The sequence below is a fragment of the Melanerpes formicivorus genome, unplaced genomic scaffold (genome assembly GCF_026170545.1).
Source record: "Melanerpes formicivorus ecotype bairdi unplaced genomic scaffold, bMelFor1.0.p_v2 SCAF_81, whole genome shotgun sequence".
Classification (NCBI taxonomy): domain Eukaryota; kingdom Metazoa; phylum Chordata; class Aves; order Piciformes; family Picidae; genus Melanerpes; species Melanerpes formicivorus.
In genome coordinates, this window is record NW_027142433.1 from 1109600 (window position 1) to 1132462 (window position 22863).

At 49.8% G+C, this 22863-nt stretch overlaps 1 protein-coding gene across 5 annotated transcripts in view; it reads left to right on the plus strand.

Annotated features, from left to right (window-relative positions):
* The window catches only part of MTA1 (metastasis associated 1), an 87397-nt gene that overhangs the window by 14186 nt on the left and 50348 nt on the right, over nucleotides 1–22863 (plus strand). For all 5 annotated transcript variants that reach the window (XR_010990633.1, XM_068164612.1, XM_068164609.1 and 2 more), the window contains exons 2-5: nucleotides 5976–6043; nucleotides 8441–8534; nucleotides 19054–19180; nucleotides 19356–19419. Coding sequence is in view for 4 of the 5 variants with exons in the window: in XM_068164612.1 (XP_068020713.1) it covers nucleotides 5976–6043; nucleotides 8441–8534; nucleotides 19054–19180; nucleotides 19356–19419 (353 nt within the window). In the remaining variant the exon portion in view is untranslated. The remainder of the gene's footprint in view (nucleotides 1–5975; nucleotides 6044–8440; nucleotides 8535–19053; nucleotides 19181–19355; nucleotides 19420–22863) is intronic.

Sequence of the window (22863 nt, forward strand, 5' to 3'; positions counted from 1 at the left end):
TTATTAGGTAGCTCAGACACATCTGATCATATCAAGATATGACCCCTAGGCAGTGTATGGTGCTTCTGTTGTGGTACCCATTCCTTGGGTACCACATTTCCATGGACCAATGTAAGAGCTGACGTGAGGAAGGCAGAGCAGGAACCTGTTTTACAATAATGTCTTGAAGGCACATGAGAGCAAAAGAAAGTCTGATCTGTTTATTGCTATTGTGGGAACAAATATTTTACTGCCTTTGTGGAAACTGTCCATCTCTGTGGTCCATAGGCTGTGGTTGTAGCTGTGTGCTGCTGTAGGCATGGCTATCTGTGTCTTACAGCAGCTCACAGCACTGCTTGCTAGGGAGTTGTGCATCCTCTCAGCTTCAGGAAACCAGAACAAAACAAAAGCTACACTACAGAAAGACTTTTTGGATAGCTTGACCCATGCAGGTACTTCTGCGCTGTGACAGTACAGGCAAGAGGAAGAAACAAATCTTGAGCTTGAGTCAGAAGGTGGTGATGTGCACGATGCTCCTTGACGGCTTGTGGCACTGCCACGCTCGCTCCTTGCCTTCATGTGATCGTAGGCAATGTCATCATGTGCACAAATGATGCTGATAATTACCACCATGATGCAGATGCATGGCTGATTAAGTCAGGGACCGTGAGTCTAAGCTGCAAGCTGTTGTGAAGCTGGGGGACTGAGTCTCCAGCCTTGGCTGAGGCAGTTGGGTTGTGAGGGGTGAGCTTTGTGTGTTTCTTGCTGTTGGGAAGGAGATGTGCTGTGCACGTGTGTGGCAGAGTGGGTAGCAGAGTCCTTGCCCTCAGTCATGGAGTAAGCAAGGGTAGGCAGTCTGTGTTTGAGGGGTCTGGCTTGTTTTGCTTGCTATTAAAGCTCTACTTTTCTCTGCCTGGACTGTATTTTTTGGGTTTTACTGTACTCTTTCCTTCCTGCTCTGCGGTAGGAGCCGAGATGCATATCTTCCTGTTTAGAGAGTTGTTAGTTTTGTCTCCTTCCCCATCCTCGCCTTCAGCTCAGGGCACAGAGACTCTGGCACTTGTGCACATACAGGATGTCTCCAATCGAGAGCCGGATTGCTGGGAGCCTGCAGAGGGTTCCTGTTACCTGATGTGTGTGCAGTTGTGGCTGTCTTGACAGCAAACTGGGAACAGCATTAGTTGGGCAGGCGGTGTGAGAAGGATGTGCTTCATCCCACGGTGTGGAAGCAAGCTGGATACGAGGGGGAAGTGCTGCTCAAGGGGAAGGGAGGTATTTCAGAGTGTAGGGGTCAAGGGAGCATGGTGCTGTACCTCCTTTAAGCCCTGTGTGCAAGAAATCAGCCTTCGTGGGCTGTGTTGCTTGTGGAACAGTTTGCTTTCCTCCCCTGCTCAGGTGTTGGTCTGGAGGGTGGTTTGTTGGACTTGCCGTTTCCTTGTGGCGCGTGTGCAGCGGTGTGTAACTCCGGCATCGCTCTGTGCAGGATGGCATGTTCCTTTGAGTTAAAGCCTTTACAATCTCCATGAGAAATGCAGATTGCTCCCCTCAGATTTGCTCACATTCTGGTTTAGGTGATTGGCAGTGCACTCTGCAGGACTTGCAGAGAAGAAACTCTTTCCCAGGTAATTTGAGTAATGGGAAATAGGTCTCCATTAGTTGCATAGCTACTGGTGGAATGCTTAGCATAGTTGTGGGATTAGTCTGAAACATGGATGAGATGTGCTGGGCTGTGCATTTGTGATGTGATGAAATCATCAAGCTCTGGTCCAAGTGTGCATCTCTCCACTGTGGCATGTGCCAGCTCTTGGAGAGGCCTGTGGGACAGCTTCAGTTCCACCCTTCTGCCACCGAGGTGCACTTGGCTGTTCTCTGTGAGGTTGGTTTGCAGCTGCTGATCACAGAGTGGATTTGGGGCCGTTCCTGCTGCTGGGCAGAACAATGTTTGGGGGTTTTTATTCTTCACAACCGTTGGATGCCACTGTGAGCTGTTCTTTGGTAAACCATTCATGTGTGATAAAGTGTTCTTTAAATCTGTGCCAGAGTTTGCCATCAATAAACTGGAGCTACATGGAAAACTGCGTTGATGTTCACTTGAGGCAGAAAGTGTCTGAGATGTGCACACACAGCCACCTGTTGATGCTGTGCCTCATGAATGCTTGTGACAGTCACCTGAAACCCCTGGAATTAGGCAAGGTTATCATTTCAAGATGGAAATCGGTGTTCACAACATTTTGGCACTGGCCTCAGTCCAAGTACCTGGAAGGTGGAGGGAAAGAACTTGCCAGTCCTTCAGGTGGTGAAAGGTGGACAGTGAGCTTGGAGGCATCTCAAAGCTTCCCCAGCCTCCCCTGCGCTGCTTTTGTGGGGCTGTGGGCAAAGAGATTTCTCTTTCCTCTGCTGCTCTGCAGACTGCTTGGTGCTTGTCACTGTTACTGCAGTCAGCAGCAGCTGTTATTGCTGAAGCTGTCCAATATCTCTTTGGTTATCTGGCTTCTGATAGAGTTGGTCATAGTGATGTTGAGCCTGTTGTTTCCCATTTGTGTGCCACACAGAGAGGGTGCTGGGAGGGGAAATTCAGGGTCTGGTTACTTGGGTGTTTTAACCATTTCTGGGACCTGTGTTTTCCCACAAAGCAGATGTCCCACCTGAATTCCCGGGATGAGATCGTGCTCCAGTCTAACACCTTCAGGGCAGTGACGTTTAAGAGGAACCAACTCTTGCAATCAGGAGGGAAATTAAGGAGTTGCTCAGATGTGTGTTAGTATGTGTGAAGATAGCTGATGATCAGTCTGGGAGGTCTGGAGCACAGAAGGCACCGACCTGTGGCCAGTCTGGTCAGCACTCTGGGCCGTCCTAGCCCTGCGCGGGGCTGTGTGAGCCAGGCTGCGCGCCGCTGCGCTGCCCGTGCGGCAGCTTGGGCACTCCTGCTTCAGCAAGGCCCACCTTCAGACTGTGGCCAAGGTGTCTGTGGAGCTCATGGAATGTGATTGATTTATGATCTGGTTTTATTAATACCTGAATTGTCACTCTTGGGATTGTAACCCCTGGGACTCCTTGACTTGTGACTGCCCTTCTAGGGCAGCCCAGCCCTGCTCAAAGGGACGTGAGGGCACTTGAGTCCTTTGCAGATGATGCAAGCTGCAGGTCCTGCTGGCTTCTTTGCCTGCTGCTTGCTGCTGTGCTCTGGAGTCTCCTACAGTGAGTAGCTTGGCCTCTTACCTCCGGGGAGATCACAGAGGAAATGGAGGCTGAGTAACGTCGCATGGGGAGTTGCAAGTCCTGCTGTAGGGCATGGTGGGTGAATGGTGCCGCGTCCAGCTGGCAGCCAGGCACCAGTGGTGTGTCCCAGGGATCAGTGCTGGGCCCCATCCTCTTTGATGTCTTTATTGATGATCTGGATGAGGGCATTGAGTCCATCAGCAGTAAGTTTGCAGATGACACCAAACTGGGGGCAGGAGTTGATCTGCTGGAGGGCAGAGAGGCTCTGCAGAGAGACCTCGACAGGCTGGACAGATGGGCAGAGGCCAAGGGCAGGAGATTGAACACATCCCAGTGCCAGGTGCTGCACATTGGCCACAGCAACCCCAGGCAGTGCTACAGGCTGGGGTCAGAGTGGCTGAGAGCAGCCAGGCAGAGAGGGACCTGGGGGTGCTGGTCGATGGTAGGCTGAACATGAGCCTGCAGTGTGCCCAGGCAGCCAAGAGGGCCAATGGCATCCTGGCCTGCATTAAGAACAGTGTGGCCAGCAGGAGCAGGGAGGTCATTCTGCCCCTGTACACTGCACTGGTTAGGCTGCACCTCGAGTCCTGTGTCCAGGTCTGGGCTCCTCAGTTTAGGAAAGATGTTGAGCTGCTGGAAGGTGTCCAGAGAAGGGCAACACAGCTGGGGAGGGGTCTGGAGCACAGCCCTGTGAGGAGAGGCTGAGGGAGCTGGGGTTGCTTAGCCTGGAGAAGAGGAGGCTCAGGGGAGACCTTCTTGCTCTCTCCAACTCCCTGCAGGGAGGTTGTAGCCAGCTGAGGGTTGGTCTCTTCTGCCAGGCAAGCAGCACCAGAACAAGAGGACACAGTCTCAAGCTGTGCCAGGGGAGGTTCAGGCTGGAGGTGAGGAAGAAATTCTTCCCAGCAAGAGAGATTGGCCACTGGAATGTGCTGCCCAGGGAGGTGGTGGAGTCCCCATCCCTGGAGGTGTTTAGGAAGAGACTGGATGGGGTGCTTGGTGCCATGGGTTAGTTGATTAGGTGGTGTTGGGTGATAGGTTGGACTTGGTGATCTCAAAGGTCTCTTCCAACCTGGTTAATTCTATTCTAATGCCCTGGTGTCTCCCCGGCCCCCCTGGAGATAAGAAGGAGCCATTAACTCTCCCGGTGCAGCTCTGCAGGGGCAGAGGCCCTTGAGGAGCGGCGTCTTCCTTCCTCTGAGCTGGAGAAGAGACAAAAGTAGCTGTGACAGCAGCTGCCCTTTTCAGCGAGCATTCTGGGGAGGTTGGGGCCCACAGCTTCACTGCTTGCCTGCACTCACACCGGCTCCCGGTGGAGCACCATGCTGAGGGTCGTTGCAGGGTACCCTAGTCGTGCCCAGGGCTCGGGGTGTTTTGCTCCCAACACAGAGGAGCTGGGGAACCTGGGGGACAAGGCGTCAATAGAGCAGAGAGGAAGGAATGGGTTAGCTCTGCCTGCCAAACCAGCGCCCGGCCTGGGGGCTGCGCAGGGAGCTGAACTCGGCCATCGCTGCTCCCTTTAAGGCTTAGGACTCGGCTGCTGGAGTGTCGGGAGATAAAGACACTCAGGACTCCTGAGCTTCTGTTTCCTTACCCGTACAGAGGTGTGTTTAAGCTTAGGAGTAGCAAATAATGTGTATGTACCTGGAGTACTGTGTCCAGTTCTGGAGCCCCTATTACAAGAGGGATGTGGAGGTGCTGGAAGGTGTCCAGAGCAGGGCCAGGAGGATGAGCAGAGGGCTGGAGCTGCTCTGCTGTGAGGACAGACTGAAGGAGTTGGGGCTGTTCAGTCTGCAGAAGAGAAGGCTCCGAGGTGACCTAATTGTCGCCTTCCAGTATCTGAAGGGGGCCTACAGGAAGGCTGGGGAAGGACTTCTCAGGATCTCAGGTAGTGATAGGACTAGGGGGAATGGAATGAAGCTGGAGGTGGGGAGATTCAGGCTAGATGTGAGGAGGAAGTTCTTCCCCATGAGAGTGGTGAAACCCTGGAATGTGTTGTCCAGGGAGGTGGTCGAGGCCCTGTCCCTGGAGGTGTTTAAGCCCAGGCTGGATGAGGCTCTGTCCAGCCTGATCTAGTGTGGGGTGTCCCTGCCCATGGCAGGGGGGTTGGAACTAGATGATCCTTGTGGTCCCTTCCAACCCTGAATGAAACTATGAAACTATGTCACTCCTCGGTGCTTCTCTGGTGTTTTGAAGGCACTACCTTGGGTAAAGAAAGAATTCCCTTCCTGTAACCCAAGATGTTTATCTTGCTTGGAAAGACGAGTGCTTCTCACCTGTTTGGTTTACTCTGAGGAGTTTTATTGAGGGTGTTCTAGTATAATACAGGTGTAAAAGATCAAGAAGTAGAGGCAAAGATAAGAGGGAAAGACAAGAGAAACTGTTTATGTTCTGGTAAATGGGCAGTAGGTGTCGGGTGAGCTGGAAGGGAAGAGGCAGGATCCCCTATTGCCAGTGAGAAGTGGCTGGGTTTTGGTGAGAGGAGGAAGCAAGCAGAGACAACAGTGTGAACCAATCTCATCTGAGAAGGAAGGTCAAATGCTTTACTCTCCAGGCTGACAGTGGAGCTTTCTTTTTGCCTTGTTTTTAGTGGACTTGTTGCCTTCAGTCTCTGGATGCTCCTTCTGCTGGCATGGATTTTGCATTTCCTCCATCAACTCTTGCAACAACTGCTGGGGCCAAGGGGTGAATTGGGTGCGGGGTCTCAGCAGGGACACGTGTGAGGCTTTGTTTGGCTTGCCAGCAGCACCTGTTTCACAAGTGTTGTTTCTTTTTGTCAGACTATGTCTACTTCGAAAACTCTTCAAGCAACCCCTATTTGATCCGAAGAATAGAAGAGCTCAACAAGGTAAACATTTCTGCCACCACGTGGTTGAGGTTAATTGCATTTATGGTGTGTTTGATTTGATTAAAGTCAAAACGATTCTTGAGCAGTTCTCTGGTCACTAGGAGCTTAAAAACACTTCTGATCATTTTCTGGAGTGCTCTGAGACCTGGTAGATCGTTCTGCTGTGGCAGGGGCTCAGTGGCAGGTCATTCTCAAGGTGATTATGCCCACCTGTAGGGCAGGACGTTTCGGAGTTCTTCAGCTCCTTGCCAGGATCATGAGATAGGAAGATAAAGTAACAGTTTGCCTGGAGGATGCAGAGCTTTGTAATTTGATCTTTCCTGGGGGAAACTCGCTCAACAGGAAGGTTTGGAGCCATTATCTGCTTCCTCGGACTGTCTTTGCTGCTTGTCCTTTGGGCCAGTCTGTTATTTCTTCTGCCAAAGTTCTCTTCCAGTGGATCTAAAAGGGCAGTGCGATTGCTTGTGTGTGGTGAGCCAGCTGCAGCACTCCCTGCTGAAACTGTACCTGCTTGAGGAGGGAAGCTGCTAGCTGTCTGCTCAACACGCCGCTTTCTCAGGTCTAAGAGCAGCCTGTCCATTGCAGCCCGTGCAGAAGGGGCCTGCAACAGCGCTGGAAGGGATCTGAATTTAAATTAACCTACAGTCGCTGGCGATGGGGAAGCATGGCTTTGTAAAGCAGTCTTCCTATGTCAAAACAGCGAATCTGAAGGCTGAAGCATCCTTGTAAGCCCGGGTTTTCAGTCTCTTGAAGAAATGCTTTCCTTCATTAACAACAAGTTCTTAAAGTGATCTGTAGCCATGGAGCATCAGGAGCTGCATTCCATCATTTTCAGAGTTGAAGTTTGTTGATAACTTTTTAAGGAAAGTGTTACCTTGTGCTGCTATTTTCTCTCCTCTTCCACTCCTTTGGAAAAGGAACTTGCAGCCTGGCTCTCTCATCTTGGGGTGGCTCTCGCTCGCAGGTTGGAGTTTCTCTCTCCTGCTCGTTCAAAGGAATCTTTCAGGTTGGGAGGAATAACTCAGGTTGCCTTTTTTCACCGAGTGGCAATTTCACAAATGAAGCCTGGGCAGTGAAATGAAAGAGAATTCTCCTTTGTACGAGCCTGTGTTTTAGCAAGACAGCTCCTGCCTGCCTGCTTTAGTTCCCCAGAGCTCTGAGTTATTTGGGAGAAAAGGGTGGAAGTTCTGCAGACTACCAAAAGCTGCTAGAAGGGGTAGGCTGCCAAGGGAAGTATTTGTGTGCATGTATGTGTTGTCTGTCTGGGCTTGGGGGTTTGATGTTTACTTGTGTTGGCAAAACTGGCATTATAAAAGGTGACATTTTTTTGTCGGTTCCCATTTTGGCAGCAATCAATCAATCACTATATATATTGACTTGTAATGCTGTCTCTTTGTGGTCAGATTGCTGGTCCACTGCCCTTCTGTTAGAGACTTCCCCGTGGGGAATTAGTGTCTTTTTTACTTTCTTAAGCTGTGTGCCACCCCTGTGGGTCTCAGGCACGCTGCAGGAGCAGGGCACAAGTCGTCTAGGTTACACTTTCATTATTTGTTTGTCTGCTTTAGGGACAGTAGATTGGCTTGGACTGCTGCAAGCCAGGAGGGCTATCTCCCCTGCTTTGTACAAAGCCACTTTGACAAGTTGCCATCTTGCAAGGGATTGATCACCTATCCATCTCAAGACAAAAATGCCAAGCATGTCAACAATTCAGATGTGTGTGTGTGTGTTAGCAGTGGTGCAGCTCCCTTGGTCCTCTTTTTGGAATGCTTGGTGGGTTTCTGTGTGGTGGTCATTGTTTAGCTCACCAGTGCTGGCAGAGGAAGAAAACCCTCAATGATTTCTTTTGTGAAAGTAATTGTGACTTGGTTCTTTCTTGCTGCCCTGCAGTCTGGAGAGCAGCCTAAATCTGAATTCCGTTGTTCCACTTCACAGTTCATTTTATTTAAGCTTTTAAAGATACTGAATTGTACCTGAGGCAGGCATCATCTGAGAAGTAGTGCAGTGGCTTGTTAATGTGGTGTTAACTGCAGACAAGTGTTGTGGGATTCAGCTGGTTGGTTTTCTTCTCACCCCTCATACTATCTGTAGCTGCTCAAAATGGTGGTCCCACAGAAACAGTTTGGATGGAAGGCCCAAAGCCTGTTTCCCTACCCTGGAGTGGATCCCACTGGAGTTTGTGTTACAGACTCATAGAATCATTTTGCTTGGAAGAGACCTTTTAAGATCATCAAGTCCCAACTGTTAGATGAGGTGCCTGCAGCTGCTAGGTGCTAAAAGGTGGTGCTGTGCAGGGCTTGTGCAGTATCCAACCTCATGACACTTCTAGCTGGGTGTGTGCAGTTCCCTTCTCCATTCCTGCTCATTTATTTTCTGTTGTTCTTTTTTTCCCTCTTTCAGACTGCCAATGGAAACGTGGAAGCAAAGGTGGTCTGCTTCTACAGAAGAAGAGACATATCAAGTACACTTATTGTGTTGGCAGACAAACATGCAAGTAAGCCTGCTTGTGGTCACTTTGCTTCTACACAGACTGCCAAGCCTGGATAAAACATTGCTGCTGCACTTGCAGATATCACTGTTGTGATTCTGCACTGCCCTTCCGAGTACTCATCCTCAGCAATTTACATGCCTTGTTTGCTTGGCTTTTTTCTCTCTCCCTCTCCTCCCCCCCTTGTTGGTTTTTTTTCCCCTTCAAACCTTTTCAAACCTTATTTGGTGTGTGGTTCGATTGGGGGGGGACAAGACAGAATCCTGTTTTCAGCTGGAACTGACTAAAGACATCTTTGTTGTTTCACAGAAGTGGGTTTCTTAATTTGGAGGATGAGATAAAGTATTGTCCCTGTCTCATTTATTACTTCTTGGTGTTACTTGGTTTGTTGAGTAGAGGAGGGAAGAAACCCCCAAACAACAAACCTCAAACTTCCTGTGAGTAAATCACATAGACTGATCATAGGAACCCAACTTGAAACCTGTAGCAACATAGCTTCCATATGGCCATGCCCAGTAAATACCTTCTAAAAGAGCTGCACTTTACAACATCCTATCACAACTGTGATGGGATCCATCCTAGGGTGCTGAGAGAGCTGTCAGAGGAGCTGGCCAAGCCACTCTCCATCATTTTTCAGCAGTCCTGGCTCACAGGTGAGGTCCCAGGTGACTGGAAACTGGCCAACGTGGTCCCCATCCACAAGAAGGGTCGGATGGAGGAACCTGGAAACTCCAGGCCGGTCAGCCTGACCTCAGTGCCAGGGAAAGTGATGGAGCAGATTATCCTGGCGGCAATAACTGCACCTGAAGGATGGCCAAGGGCTCAGGTCCAGCCAACATGGATTCAGGAAGGGCAGATCCTGCCTCTCCAACCTGATCTCTTTCTATGATCAGGTGACTGCCTGGTGGATGTGGGGAGGCTGTGGATTTGGTCTGCCTGGACTTCAGCAAGGCCTTTGACACCGTCCCCCACAGCAAACTGCTGGCTAAGCCGTCAGCCCGTGGCTTGGACCACTACACTCTGTGCTGGGTTAGGAACTGGCTGGAGGGCCGGGCCCAGAGAGTGGTCGTGAACGGTGCCGCATCCAGCTGGAGGCCAGGCACCAGTGGTGTGCCCCAGGGATCAGTGCTGGGCCCTGTCCTCTTCAACATATTCGTTGATGATCTGGATGAAGGGGTAGAGTCAGTCATCAGCAAGTTTGCAGATGACACAAAGTTAGGGGCAGATGTTAGTCAGTTAGAGGGTAGAAAGGCTCTGCAGAGGGACCTCGACCGACTGGACAGATGGGCAGAGTCCAAGGGGATGGCATTCAACAAGTCCGAGTGCCAGGGGCTGCACTTTGGCTACGGCAATCCCATGCAGAGCTACAGGCTGGGGTCGGAGTGGCTGAGAGCTCCCAAACAGAGAGGGACCTGGGTGTGCTGATCGACAGCCACCTGAATATGAGCCAGCAGTGTGCTCAGGTGGCCAGGAGGGCCAATGGCATCCTGGCCTGCATTAGGAACAGTGTGGCCAGCAGGAGCAGGGAGGTCATTGTGCCCTGGACTCTGCTTTGGTTAGGCTGCACCTTGAGTACTGTGTCCAGTTCTGGGCCCCTCAGTTTGGGAAGGACATCGAAACACTTGAACGTGTCCAGAGAAGGGCAACAAGGCTGGGGAGAGGCCTTGAGCACAGCCCTGTGAGGAGAGGCTGAGGGAGCTGGGGTTGCTTAGCCTGGAGAAGAGGAGGCTCAGGGGTGACCTCATTGCCCTCTACAATTACCTGAAAGGAGGTTGTAGCCAGGAAGGGGTTGGCCTCTTCTCCCAGGCACCCAGCACCAGAACAAGGGGACACAGTCTCAAGCTGCACCAGGGGAGGTTCAGACTCGAGGTGAGGAGGAAGTTCTTCACCCAGCGAGTCATTCGGCATTGGAACGGGCTGCCCAGGGAGGTGGTGGAGTCATCGACCCTGGAGGCGTTCAAGAGGAGATTGGACGTGGCACTTGGTGCCATGGGCTAGGCATGAGGTCTGTGTTGATAGGTTGGACTTGATGATCCTCGAGGTCCTTTCCAACCTAAGTGATACTGTGATACTGTGATATCAAGTCCTTTTTTGGGAGAAAAAGGCAAAACCACCACAGAGATGTGCCTGTGCTGAGAGGAGACTTGAAAGCTATTAACTTTTGTAAGTGCTGTGGTTACTTTCTTGTGAAACTATAAAGTAAAGCTGCCATGAGCCTCCCTTGCATGGGTGCAGTGTGTAACTCATGTCTTGAGTGCCTTGTTCCTTTTGTCCATCAATTCATGGAATGTTGTGTTAACTACTGCTGACATTTGCTCTTCTCCCAAGGAGATCAGAGGCATGTGAGATCCATGAGGCTGAGTGGAGTTGTGAGCTTAGTTCTAAACAAAAATCTCATGCTACAGTTCTCTTTCAATTGTGAAACCAGCTTTTCAGTGCTAAGAAGTGCATACAAACCATAGTTGTGTGTCAGGACAGATGAGATCCTTGCCTGTGTGAATCCGTAAGGCAAGGTACTGCAAAGAAGATTCAGGTGGTTTGAAAGGACACCCCACCTGAGCCACCCCACACAAAATAGCTGAGGAGGTGCTATAGTTCTGTGCATTCTAGCCTGGAAGGGGAGTGAGTGTGGTGTGCTAGCTGGTCTCAAGGGGAGTATCCATCTCTGGGAAGAAGCAGTGCAAGGTTATTGCGTGACACAGGGCTCTTTATCTGGGGCTCTTCCAGCTGCTTTTGACTCCATTCTAGTTGCCAGTGAAGATTAGATTTAGTTTCAGTTCATCTTCCACTGCCAGTTCTGTGTCCATGTTGTCCAGTCCTTGCAAGGTGATGGACACAGTGCTAACAAACCAGAGTTACCAAAGGAGACATGGTGAAAGGGAGAAAAAGGCTAAGCAGGTGGAGTTATTAAACCCTTTAAACTCCTGAATCAGAGAATTGTCAGGGCTGGAAGGGACCTCAAGGCTCAGCCAGTTCCACCCCCCTGCCGTGGGCAGGGACACCTCACACTACAGCAGGTTGCTCACAGCCACATCCAGCCTGGCTGCAAACACCTCCAGGGATGAGGCTGCCACCACCTCCCTGGGCAACCTGTGCCAGGCTCTCACCACCCTCCTGGGGAACAACTTCTTCCTCACATCCAATCTGAATCTCTCCACTTCTAGTTTTGCTTCATCCCCTCCAGTCCTATCACTTCCTGACGCTCTCAGAAGTCCCTCCCCAGCTTTCTTGGAGCCCCCTGCAGATCCTGGAAGGCCACAATAAGGTCTCCTGGGAGCCTTCTCCTCTCCAGACCGAACAGCCCCAGCTCCCTCAGTCTGTGCTCACAGCAGAGCAGCTCCAGCCCTCTGCTCTTCCTCGTGGCCCTTCTCCCAACTATGACATATGTGGTATGTAGCTGTTCACAGTGCTTAAAATGTAGCAAAAAGCATGGAGAGCCATGTCAGTCCTTGTAATTCCAGGCACACAGCTAAATGAAAAGGCAGCAATCAGATCTGGGCATGTTAACTCCTGCTTTAGCTGCCAAGCGTGATTGTCTCTCAATGTGCTGCTCGGCGCATGTCGGCATAGGCTGCGCTGTCCGTGTGATGCAGATCTGCAGCCCTCTACTGCACAGGGACTGATTCCATCAGATACTCAGGTTGAACAATGAATAATAATGTCTTGCTGTGTTCACAGTGCGGTAGTGCTGTTGGGGAAAGCATGTAACAGAACTAGCCTCGTGTTTTTAACCACGAGAGTTCTCTCTTGTGCATTTGGAGTGCCACCATTGCCGCCACACCTGGGGAACGCGCAGCCGCCTGGCATTGAGATGCACCTTGGCTGTGGCCTGGAGTCGTGGCAGCAGGCAAAGCTTTCTTGGTATCTCTTCAGTGCAGCAGTGTTCAGTTTATCTGAGCATACTGGAGCCTAATAGGAGCTTCACCATAAACAACATGACTATTGATTCCTTCAGCTGTGTCACACATCACTAGATTTAGTAAAGACAGCGGGTCGGAATGATTCAAAGAAACTCGTGTGTGAGGCTGAACAGGGGGAAAAGTGTTCTAACCCAACACAGAATCCATATACAAGCTCTTGGAACCCCCAAAGGCTGCTTGCTTTTTCTAGTAACAAATACTAAGATTGGGTTTTAATGCAAACAATTAATTCTCTGTTGCCATCCGCTGGAGTTTGAAAGACAGGGAAATTCTTCTGTAGCCCAATCCTATTAATAGAGCCGCCAGAGAGAGCTGAACCTGCCTCCTGGTGTAAATTTCATCGGGAGCTAACATTTCCCCCCCAGTACGTTTCTTTCTGGTGCAGAATACAATTGTTCCTGAATGGCTCCCATTTCCTCACATAGCTGTGCTGCTGTGTGGCTTCCAGCCTTCGGAGGGAGGGAGGAGAATAAGCTTTTGGACAGCCATTAGTTCTTCACTCTGGAGAAAAACAAAGCACCAACCTCCTGCACCATCCAGTGAAATGGAATGTTGTGGATGTTCAGTCTAGTGCAGGCACTCCACACTCTCACTGACTTGGAGTTCATTTCCACAGTCTCCTGTTGCCTCATTCTGATGCATTTGCAGTGGATGTATGTATCTGCATCACTGATCTTTTAACTGCCTTTGTTCAGCTGATTAATGGAGCTTTTGGGCTGCAGACACTTCTGGAGTCACACAGCCTTCTCTTTAAGATGCCTTTATCCTAGACCTACTGTTGAGATTGGTGCACTCAGAGAGACAAATACTGGGAAGATGTGTGTAGAGCAGGAATGGGGAAAGAAGAGATGCAGGCTGCAGTTTTTGTGTTTCCCATAAAGGAAGGCAAAAGAGGTTGTGGTTGTCAAAGGAATGTTGCAAGGTTTGTGCAGAGTATGTGACCCCCCCCAGCTTGTGCTGTAGCTTGTGTAACCCAGCAGGTAGCTCAAGCAGGCAGCTCTCAGATGCACTGGGTTTTTCTCACAGCTTTGTAAAAAGAAATGATTTGGAAGCCCCTTATTCTGTAGTTGGTGGCTGTAAAACAGTACTTGATAGAAACAACCTGATCCTTAGATTTTATCTGTGATCATCTCACTTTTAGCAGCTGACATAAAGCTTGTCTGGGCTGGCTTGTAAATCATTCAGCCTTATAATGGCTTCCATGCATTGTTAGCACTTTTTATTCAGGAGCCTCTTCCATCACTTCACAAATGAATTCTAGGGAATTTCTCCACCTGTTTGGGGAATGAGCTTGCTTCACCAGTGGGAGACTGTTCAGTGTTCTGCCCAAAGACTTTGCAGTGGTTTAGGATAGATATTGTATGCAAACAAGATTGCAGGCAGAGCTTGGTGGAGGAGAAGCTTACTCCTCAAGCTACTGTCGGATGTTATGACTATATATGTGATATATATATGTAGTTTCTCTGTCTTACAGAGTTTCTCATAAGTAAATATTTCCAACAGCAGAAATAGAACCTCCTGACCTCCCTTCTAACAATCCATCCTCACCCTTCAAACACTTGCTGTGATCTGCCTTATGACCACACTCGCCTCATCAGGAGTGATCCTGGTTTGTAAAAGCAGTGACTAGTTAGTAGTGCTTGGGGAACCGAGCAGTTAGTGCTGGCTGGTTTGGCAGGTCTCTGGTGAGTTTTCAGCAGCTGATGTTGGGGTGCCAGGCAGGCATGGCTGCATGGTTTTGTAAGTGCCAAAGCTTCTAACAAGAAATGTCTTGCAGTGGTGCAGTGTCACTGCTCACTCACTCCTGAGTTGCCTGGGACCTGTGTGCCTAAACAGGAGGAGTGGTCTCTTGCTTCTGGAAGTTTGACAGCCTGTAGGTTACTCCAGCCTAAGTACAGTCTCACAACAGCTTCACAAACGAATTATTTTGATTGATTTCTTCCTTTTTTTCTCCCTTTTCTCCCAACACCGCTCAGGCAGACTTGAGGAGAGTCAGTTTCATTAATCTACCAAAGACACTTTGGCTCTGTCGTTACTGGAAGGAGGAGTCTGTTGTTTCTCCTCTGGGGATGATGCAGTGAGGGAAAGCCTGCTAAATGTCCACACAGCCTCCCTTTGCTCTGGATGCTGCCTGTAACAGTGGCCGTGGCTGCAAAGGCTGATCACAAGAGGGTTTGGAAGGGATTGTAGTGAATGTCCTGATAATGGAGCAGACTCCTGAAGTGTCCAGGTGTAAGGATTTCTGTTTGCCAACACTTCCACAGCTTTCTTTAGCTATGAATCAAACCCTGGGTTTTGGTAGAGACACAGTAAGGCTGAGGCTTCACAGTATCACAGTACAACCAAGGTTGGAAATGACCTCGAGGATCATCGAGTCCAACCTATCAACACAGACCCCATGACCAGACCATGGCACCAAGTGGCTTCATGTAGCCCATTTGGTACTGGACCTGGGAGAAGTAATGTGGTGCTGTATTGTTCATTCCTTCAAATGTAATAGCCTTCCAAGCTGTGTAGCTGAGGTGTTAAAGCACCAAGAATTTAAGCTTCCTTTGCTACCCTGGGAGCTGTTGTGCAGGTCACTGGCATTGGCTTTACTGTTTCAAACATCTTGACCCTGTTTTGTACTTGCTTTCTTCTCTAGGCTTTCCGTTACTGGTAACCGTGCTGGATAGCTCTGCTGCTCCTACAGACTGGCTCCCCCCCCCAGTGTGCTCTCTGCACCTAATTTCTGTGTCTTGTTTGCCTTTGTGTTTCTAAATTCTGCCCTGTAGCCACCTCTGTGCCATCCAGCATGCAGAAGGAGGAGTGTTGTTGAGAGCCTAATCTGATCTGTAGCACATTGCTTTCCGTCTAGTGTCTAGCAAATATTGATGTTGCATTTCCCATCTCACACACCCAGTCATTTTCAATTACAATTGCTGCCTCTTGGCTTTCTCCTGCCAACTCAAAGTTTACTCTTTCTAATTATTTCCCCCATCTCTGTGAGCTCTCACACGAGCCTTGCTGTTTGTGCCCCACCTCCCTCCCTGGCTTTCACTCCCTGCATGAGTTTTCTTTAAGCTTTGTTAGTGTGCTGATAATGGTACTGCCATCAGAAACCAAATAATACTTAATCACATCCACTCTCTGCAGCATTCCCGGGCTGGGTCTGCATAGGTGATTTATTGCTGTTTGCATGAAGACTAAATGTTTAGTTTTAAATCTGCACGAGCAGATCTATCAAGCAGGGAGATTAGTTTGTGAGGTAGGTTTCAGGAGAGCATTGAAGTCCCAGCGTGCTGCACCTGCTGTGTTCCCCTACCCCTTACTCTGCAGACCATGGTTGTGACTTGTTGTGGGCCACCATTCTTGAGTCTGCTTCACTGAGAGCTTGAGCTACAGGAGGCTGAACTGCAGCCATCTCAGACAGGCTTGTCCTGGAAGCTGCGGCTGGGGCCGCCCCTGCTGGGGTTCATAGTCGGACTCAAGCCTTTGCTGTCTGCGCAGGGCGGGCCCCGGGGATTAGTTACAGTTTTTGTCAAAGCCGCTTTGCATAACTTCAGTGAGGCAGAGAGATTCTGTGCTGGATCCAGCCCTGCTTTCTCTCATCCTTCCCTTGGTTCCAAATGCATTTGCCAGGTTCATTCTCTTCAGCACTGAATCATGGCTGTGGAAAAAGGAGGGAAGATACTTGTGTAGATTTCTTTGTTTGTTATTTCTCCCCAGTGTTCCTACCTCTGCCTTCAAGAATGATGACAATTTTACCTCTGTGTGTGTGGGAAGTTGTTTGTTACCTGTAGGGATGTCTGTCTTTGTAGAGAGAGGGGAAAAAAACAAGTTCTGTGGATTTTTCCCTTTGAAAGGCTGTGCATAGCAGAGCTGGCATCAGAGAAAGATGTGAGCTTCCCACTCTCCTTATTTTATTACAGAAGCTAGACACATAAATAAATCACTAGTTGGAAGAAGAGCCTACCTGGAGGGATTCAGTTCCCAAGGTTAGCTTGGCTGTGCTGCTGCTTGCACTTTGTCTGTGGATCTGAGTGGCCTGGAATGGTTGCTGCCAGTTTTAAAGTACCTTTTCTTACCTGTCGTTTGGAAGAGCTGTAGGCTATTAAATGTGCTGGTGACGGTAAGTCTGTTAGGGTGCTCCTGAGAATCTTCCTGCATCACACAGTGCGCTGCTCTCCAAAACCCGGGGAGAGTGCAGGCCTCGGGTGCCTGTGCCTTTGTGCATCCTTCAGTCGCTAGTCCGCCTGGCCCGCAGCTCCCCTGCCCGCAGCTCCCCTGCCCGCAGCTCCCCTGCCCGCAGCTCCCCTGCCCGCAGCTCCCCTGCCCGCAGCTCCCCTGCCCGCAGCTCCCCTGCCCGCAGCTCCCCTGCCCGCAGCTCCCCTGCCCGCCTGGCCCGCAGCTCACCCGCAGCTCCCCCGCAGCTCCCCTGCCCGCCTGGCCCGCAGCTCGCCCGCAGCTTGCCCGCAGCTCCTCTGCCCGCCTGGCCCGCAGCTCCCCTGCCCGCAGCTCCCCTGCCCGCAGCTCCCCTGCCCGCCTGGCCCGCAGCTCCCCTGCCCGCAGCTCCCCTGCCCGCCTGGCCCGCAGCTCCCCTGCCCGCAGCTCCCCTGCCCGCCTGGCCCGCAGCTCCCCTGCCCGCAGCTCCCCTGCCCGCCTGGCCCGCAGCTCCCCTGCCCGCAGCTCCCCTGCCCGCAGCTCCCCTGCCCGCAGCTCCCCTGCCCGCCTGGCCCGCAGCTCCCCTGCCCGCCTGGCCCGCAGCTCCCCTGCCCGCCTGGCCCGCAGCTCACCCGCAGCTTGCCCGCAGCTCCCCTGCCCGCCTGGCCCGCAGCTCCCCTGCCCGCAGCTCCCCTGCCCACCTGGCCCGCAGCTCGCCTGCAGCTCGCCCGCAGCTCCCCTGCCCGCCGGGCCCGTAGCTCGCCTGCCTGCCTTGCAGCTCCCCTGCCCGGCTCGCTTGTGGGCTGCTGCTGCAGTATTTGTAGTCTGGGTCAGCAGCCACAATATTAATTTTCAACTAGAACAGAATCCACTTCAGTAAATAGATTGCAGAACCCTGCAGCTGTGGCACAGATGTAAATTTGCTGTTGCAGTTCCTAGGGAAGTATGAGAATGTGAGTGCAACTGCTGCATGCTTCAGAGCTCCTCTGCTGTCAGAGCAGTGGATGTTGCAGCCTGCTTTAATTATGTTGCTTCATTTTTTTGCCCTTCCTTGCTGGAGCAGCTTACCTGAGGGGCATATAAACCCCAGACAGTAAAACAGTGATAAAGTGTGGGGAACCTGAAGGTACATGAGTTTTTGTCACCCCCTTTGGCACCGTGCAGCCTATTTAAACCAAAATGAATGTTAGTGTTTTCTGAAATGGAGATCTCTCCTTCCCCATTGCTCTGTTTTGGGGATGAATGTGAGGATTACAGTTAACTAATCTTAAGGGTGTATAAATCATAACTGTGCCTGTATGTGTTTCTGACTAGAAAAGGTTCTTGGCAACAACTGTTAAATTAAGCTGCAGGCATGAGTCTGCTCTTTGAGAGTGCTGCTGCCATAAAACGAGAGTTTTACGACTCATACATGAGACTTTACAGCTCATTCTACTGTAGTCTGGGAAACTTACCCTGTGGCTTTGGAAAATACAGTAACTGCCTTGATTTCTTAGGGAAGAAAAAAGTCTGATGCTGTATTTCCCAGTCCTTCATCGTGGAGGAGCTTAGCTTTCTCAAAAATGTTTTGCCTTGTAGAGCTTTGTCTTGCATAATTGCCAAGCTGCTTACTAGTGAGCACAAAGCACACCAGTGTTTTCTTACAAGGTGCCTGGAGATGGTTTGGATCAGTTTATGTATCAGTGTGGAAATGATTTTGTGTGTTTACCTTGGCATTAATTTAAAGCCTGGCTGGGTGGAGACTGGATAGCTCAGAGCCTGAGGTGGTGGATCCTGCCTGCAGGGTAAAGCAAGCTCCTGAAATGCAGGAGTGTTGCACTCAAATGTGTGTGGTGTGATAGGGCAGGGTGGGGTTGCTCGAGTGGCCTTAGGCACCTGGTGACATTCCAGTTAATCTTGTGGCTATGATCTATTGGCTGTGGTTGGGGTGAAGAGAAGGAAGTACACTGATGAAGAAAATAACCTTTTCTGTGAGCATTCAGTGCAGAAGCTGTTGGGATGGGACAGTCTGTGTTACCCTGAAAGAGGAGTAGAGTCTAAGGTAGCTGATGCCTGGCCGAAAGGAAAGGCTTTGGTGTTACTGCCGTGCCCGGCGCGTGTCAGCTTCTTCCTGGGGAACCTCACAGTGCACTGATGGGCTCCAAGAACAGCTTCCTTCAGGGCTTGTCTCTTGGTAGCACATTTGTGTGGCTTTCAGCTTGGTGAGCCAGGGTGACCTGCAGGCACTTGGAATGCTTTGATCCCAGTGGTAAATACATACAGTTCTTCACAGGCATCATCTAAGTGATCTCTACTCATGACCTGATTGTTCACTTGACCGAAATGGAAGGTTTCAGGTGAAGTTAGAGTTCATCTTACTACTGTGTACTGTATGAGAAGGATTTTGGAACAGCCCATCCTGACTGGCTCAGGAGCAGTGTCTGCACTGTTCTTAATGATCAATTTTGTCTCATTGTAACTAGGAGAGATGGAAGAAGAGATGGAAAACCCCGAGATGGTTGATTTGCCAGAGAAGCAGAAACATCAGCTGCGCCATCGCGAGCTGTTCCTCTCGCGACAGCTGGAGTCTCTGCCGGCCACACACATCAGGTGATGACCATTTCCCCCCAGGGCTTTTGTCAAAACCCAAATGGCATTGTTGTTATTCAGGCATTCCTGAATGTAAGCTTAACCCCTGTGTACAGCTGTAGTAATAGCATCTTGTGCATCGTGTGAGTGTTTGAGATCCTTCCTCATCAAGTGTGTTTCTCTGGGTTTTTTTCAGAGGCAAATGCAGTGTCACTCTGTTAAATGAGACAGAATCCCTGAAGTCCTATCTGGAACGGGAGGTATGAGCCATTTTGAGAATTGCCAAGCTTCAACATTTTATTCTGGCAGAGTCTGGGGTTGGTGGCTTTCACAGGCTCTCTGAAAAGTGGGTGGCTCTTTCATTTCTACTCATCCTAGGCATTGACAGTGGGAAGCTGTAGGCTTCATGCAGTTTTCATTCTGATGCACAACTCTGTGGATGTAGAGGCCAGACCTGTTGTTTCACATCCTTGGGACAGTAAGCTGCCTCTCCCTCTATAAAGAGAGCCCTACTTGCTCATCTCCCTGGCAGGCAGAAAGTTCAAGCCTGGAGGCTCGTGCCCCAGATAAGGCAGAGTGAGAGCTGCAGTAAATGGAAGTGGGAGCAAGCCAGCAAGCTGCATTTCTCTCTATTTGCTTTATCCTGAAATCTTGCAGATTTATGTTAATATGGTTTAAGCTTGATCTTGCCTCGGATTTGAGGAGCTTAGTTCCTTGCTTTTTGAGTTCAGTTAAAAACATTTATGTGTAGTACTTCATATGCCACTGCAGACACTTAGATCCTTGAGAAAAGCTTGTCAGTTAACTTGAGTCCTGCAGAGGTTTACCCAACCTGGCTCTTTAAAGGTACCTTTCATACCAAACACTTGAAGCTGACCTGTCTTGCACTGTTCCTCACTGTTCAGAATGCAGAGCATCCTGTAGCCACTCTCAGAGTTGGGCTTCCTGGTTTATAAATGCTGGTTTAGCTTCCCTTGGTATTTATTTAAGTATAAGATTAATTTGGATCTGATACTCTAGGAGAATTTGAAACAAAGCAGAGGGATCAAATAGTTGAGTTTCCCTTTGGAATGTGAGCCTGCTCCGGGCTGCCAAATGGCAGCGCATCAAACAAGGGCCCTTGCAGTCACCAGCACTTGCAAGCAGCTAGCAGCCTAGGATGTGCCACTTGGAAGGCAAAAGTTAATCAAATCGAAATGATTTGAGATTTACTCCTACCCAGCTTTGAAGAAATGTTCTTTCTGGATGCTTCCAACACACTTTTATTAGCACTGGTGTTACCAGAGGTATGCAGAGACAGAGCTGGCTTCCTCTGATCAGGCAACTGCTCAGTTCAGATGTAGCAATAGAAAGAGATTGCTTTTTTTCCCCCCATCCTTCTTTCTGAACTCTCAAGATGCAAGATGAGTGATGGGAGTTATTTTTAAAGCAGAGCAGTCAGTTAGAGATTTCACAGAATGTGAGAGTTCCCTGAATGTGTCCTGTCACTTAGCATGGTATTTTGCTGTGGTGCAAACTAACTTGGGCAGATGGTAAAGAAATTAAAAGCTCAAGAACATAAATGTGCTTGGCTGGAGGGTAAAGAGATTAAGAGAAGGAGGTAGTCACTGCTGGGTGAGTTCCTGACACTGGATGGTATTGTTTTGAACTGTTTTTTTCTCCCCCCTCCCTGTTCTTAAGCTGTTTTGCATTCAGCCTTTTTGTTGCTGCTGGTTTTTAACATGGCTTCTGTCAGTAAAGCCTAAGCACTTCTATGGAATCCATCACTGGATTCCCTGAATGTTATGACCACTCAAAGCAGGCTTTCAGCCTGAGGCTGCCTGGCCTCAGCAGAGGTGACACATGTAGGCAGGTGCTTTTCAGGTGACAGCAAGCCCAGTAAAAACATGGTTGTGTTATCTCTGGTTTCCCCCTTCCAGTTCTCTCTCTGTCATCTTCCTTGGGAAGATTCTCCATTCAGCTTGGAGAGCACTGACTTTTCTTGCTGTGCCTGGAAAAATTGGGTTTGTAGCAGGAGTGAGTAATAGGAAGCAAAAAAAGGAGCTGGAAAACCTGAATTTCCTGTGGAGATCAAGACAAGGGCACAGCCAGTTTCAGCAAAAGCACTGGATCTCTGCATTCTGCAGGAAGCTGTTTTAGATGTACCATCTATTTAATGCTCTACTAGGACAAATCTGGAGGCTTGTGTGAATTTTGCCTCCTGGGCAAGGTACCTGCCATTTCTCTTCCTTTTGGTACTCCCCCTAAAAATAAAATGCTCTCTAGTTAGATGTCTTTCCCTCCCTCACTCAAACTGATGCAATGAAAGGATAGCTTGCAAGCTGCAAAGAACTAAGCCCTGTTTCTGTGCTGGACTTGCACTTTGAGCCTGGTCTGGTTTTCCACTAATGCAGTTTCTAAGTGGCTCTGATTCTTGGCATACAGCTACAGGCAGCTTAGGGGCTTGGGTAGGAAAGCTCTGAGCACATATGTCTGACACTTCAGAATGTCATGGCTTAATTGTTACTCTGGGCAGGTCATTGTGATGTTTCCTAATGCTGGTTATTTTCTGGGGTGTGATATTGAAAGAGAAAACACATCTCTTTCTTCACTGTTGCAACCAACACGCAGAGTTCTGATGGGTAAAATGGACATGAAGGGTTTTGAAGGGCCATATTGGTTGGTTGTGAACATTGCTCTTCTTGTGAAGCCCTTGTGAAACGCTGTTCTTGCTCCTGTGGTGGTTGGGAGTTGCTTCAGCACCACACAAGAATCTGCTTTGTTCCTCGGACTAGAGTTTGCATTGGCACTAACCTGACATTTAGTAAAGCTTTTAGACAGCCCACTCAGTTTGCATGAGCTGAATTTCATGCTTCTGTGGGGGAAGATGGTAGTGGTACTGCATTAGCTCTGGGGCTTACAGCCTGTGTTCTTACTTCAGCCCCTAAACTCCCATCTTTTTGCTGTTGAAGAGGCTCTGGTCAGGGAAAAGAGCTCTTGCTTCTTTCGCTGGAACTGCTTGACTAGGGACAGTGTGAGCACAGAAGGATGAGGTTTCTTTTGTAGGCAAAGTTCATGCTGACAGTCACTAAGAGGCAAGCACTCAAGTACCATCAGTTTTATCCAAAAATGTCATTCATTTTGGGAGCAGCCCTACCCCCAGCCCTAAACCCAACCACAGAGCACCCTGCCAGCAGCCTTGGCTGGGTGATGGAGCAGCGTTTTGTCAGGTGTTAGCTATGACTTTTATCCTGTTACCATTACACAAGCTGAGATTGTTCTTGCCCGTGGAGTTCCTGCCTTCATGGTGGGGCAGCAGCCTGTGTTCTGCTGGAGGAGATGGGCAGGGATTCCTGCCTTGCCTCTCGGGCTGTGCTGCACCAGTGATACCTTTTTGTCAGTAGCTTGCCTGGGTAGCCAAGCAGGTTTAGCTGGCTTGCTTGGCTCTTTGCAGGTTGGGGTTTTTTGTTCCCTCCCCATCCCCCCATAGATGTTGATTTCTTCATGGAAAAATGCTGGGGTTTATTAAAATGAGGATGGAAGATACAGAGTTACCATGTTCAACATCCTTGAGTTCTCTCACTGGAGGCATTATCCATGTAAAGAAAACACTGGAGGCCTTTCCTCTATGGCATCAGCCTTGGACTGATAAGTGTAATGTGCAGGGCTGGGCAACAGAACTAATGTGTTTCTTTGCAGCCCTAGCCCACAGAGGCTTTTGCCAT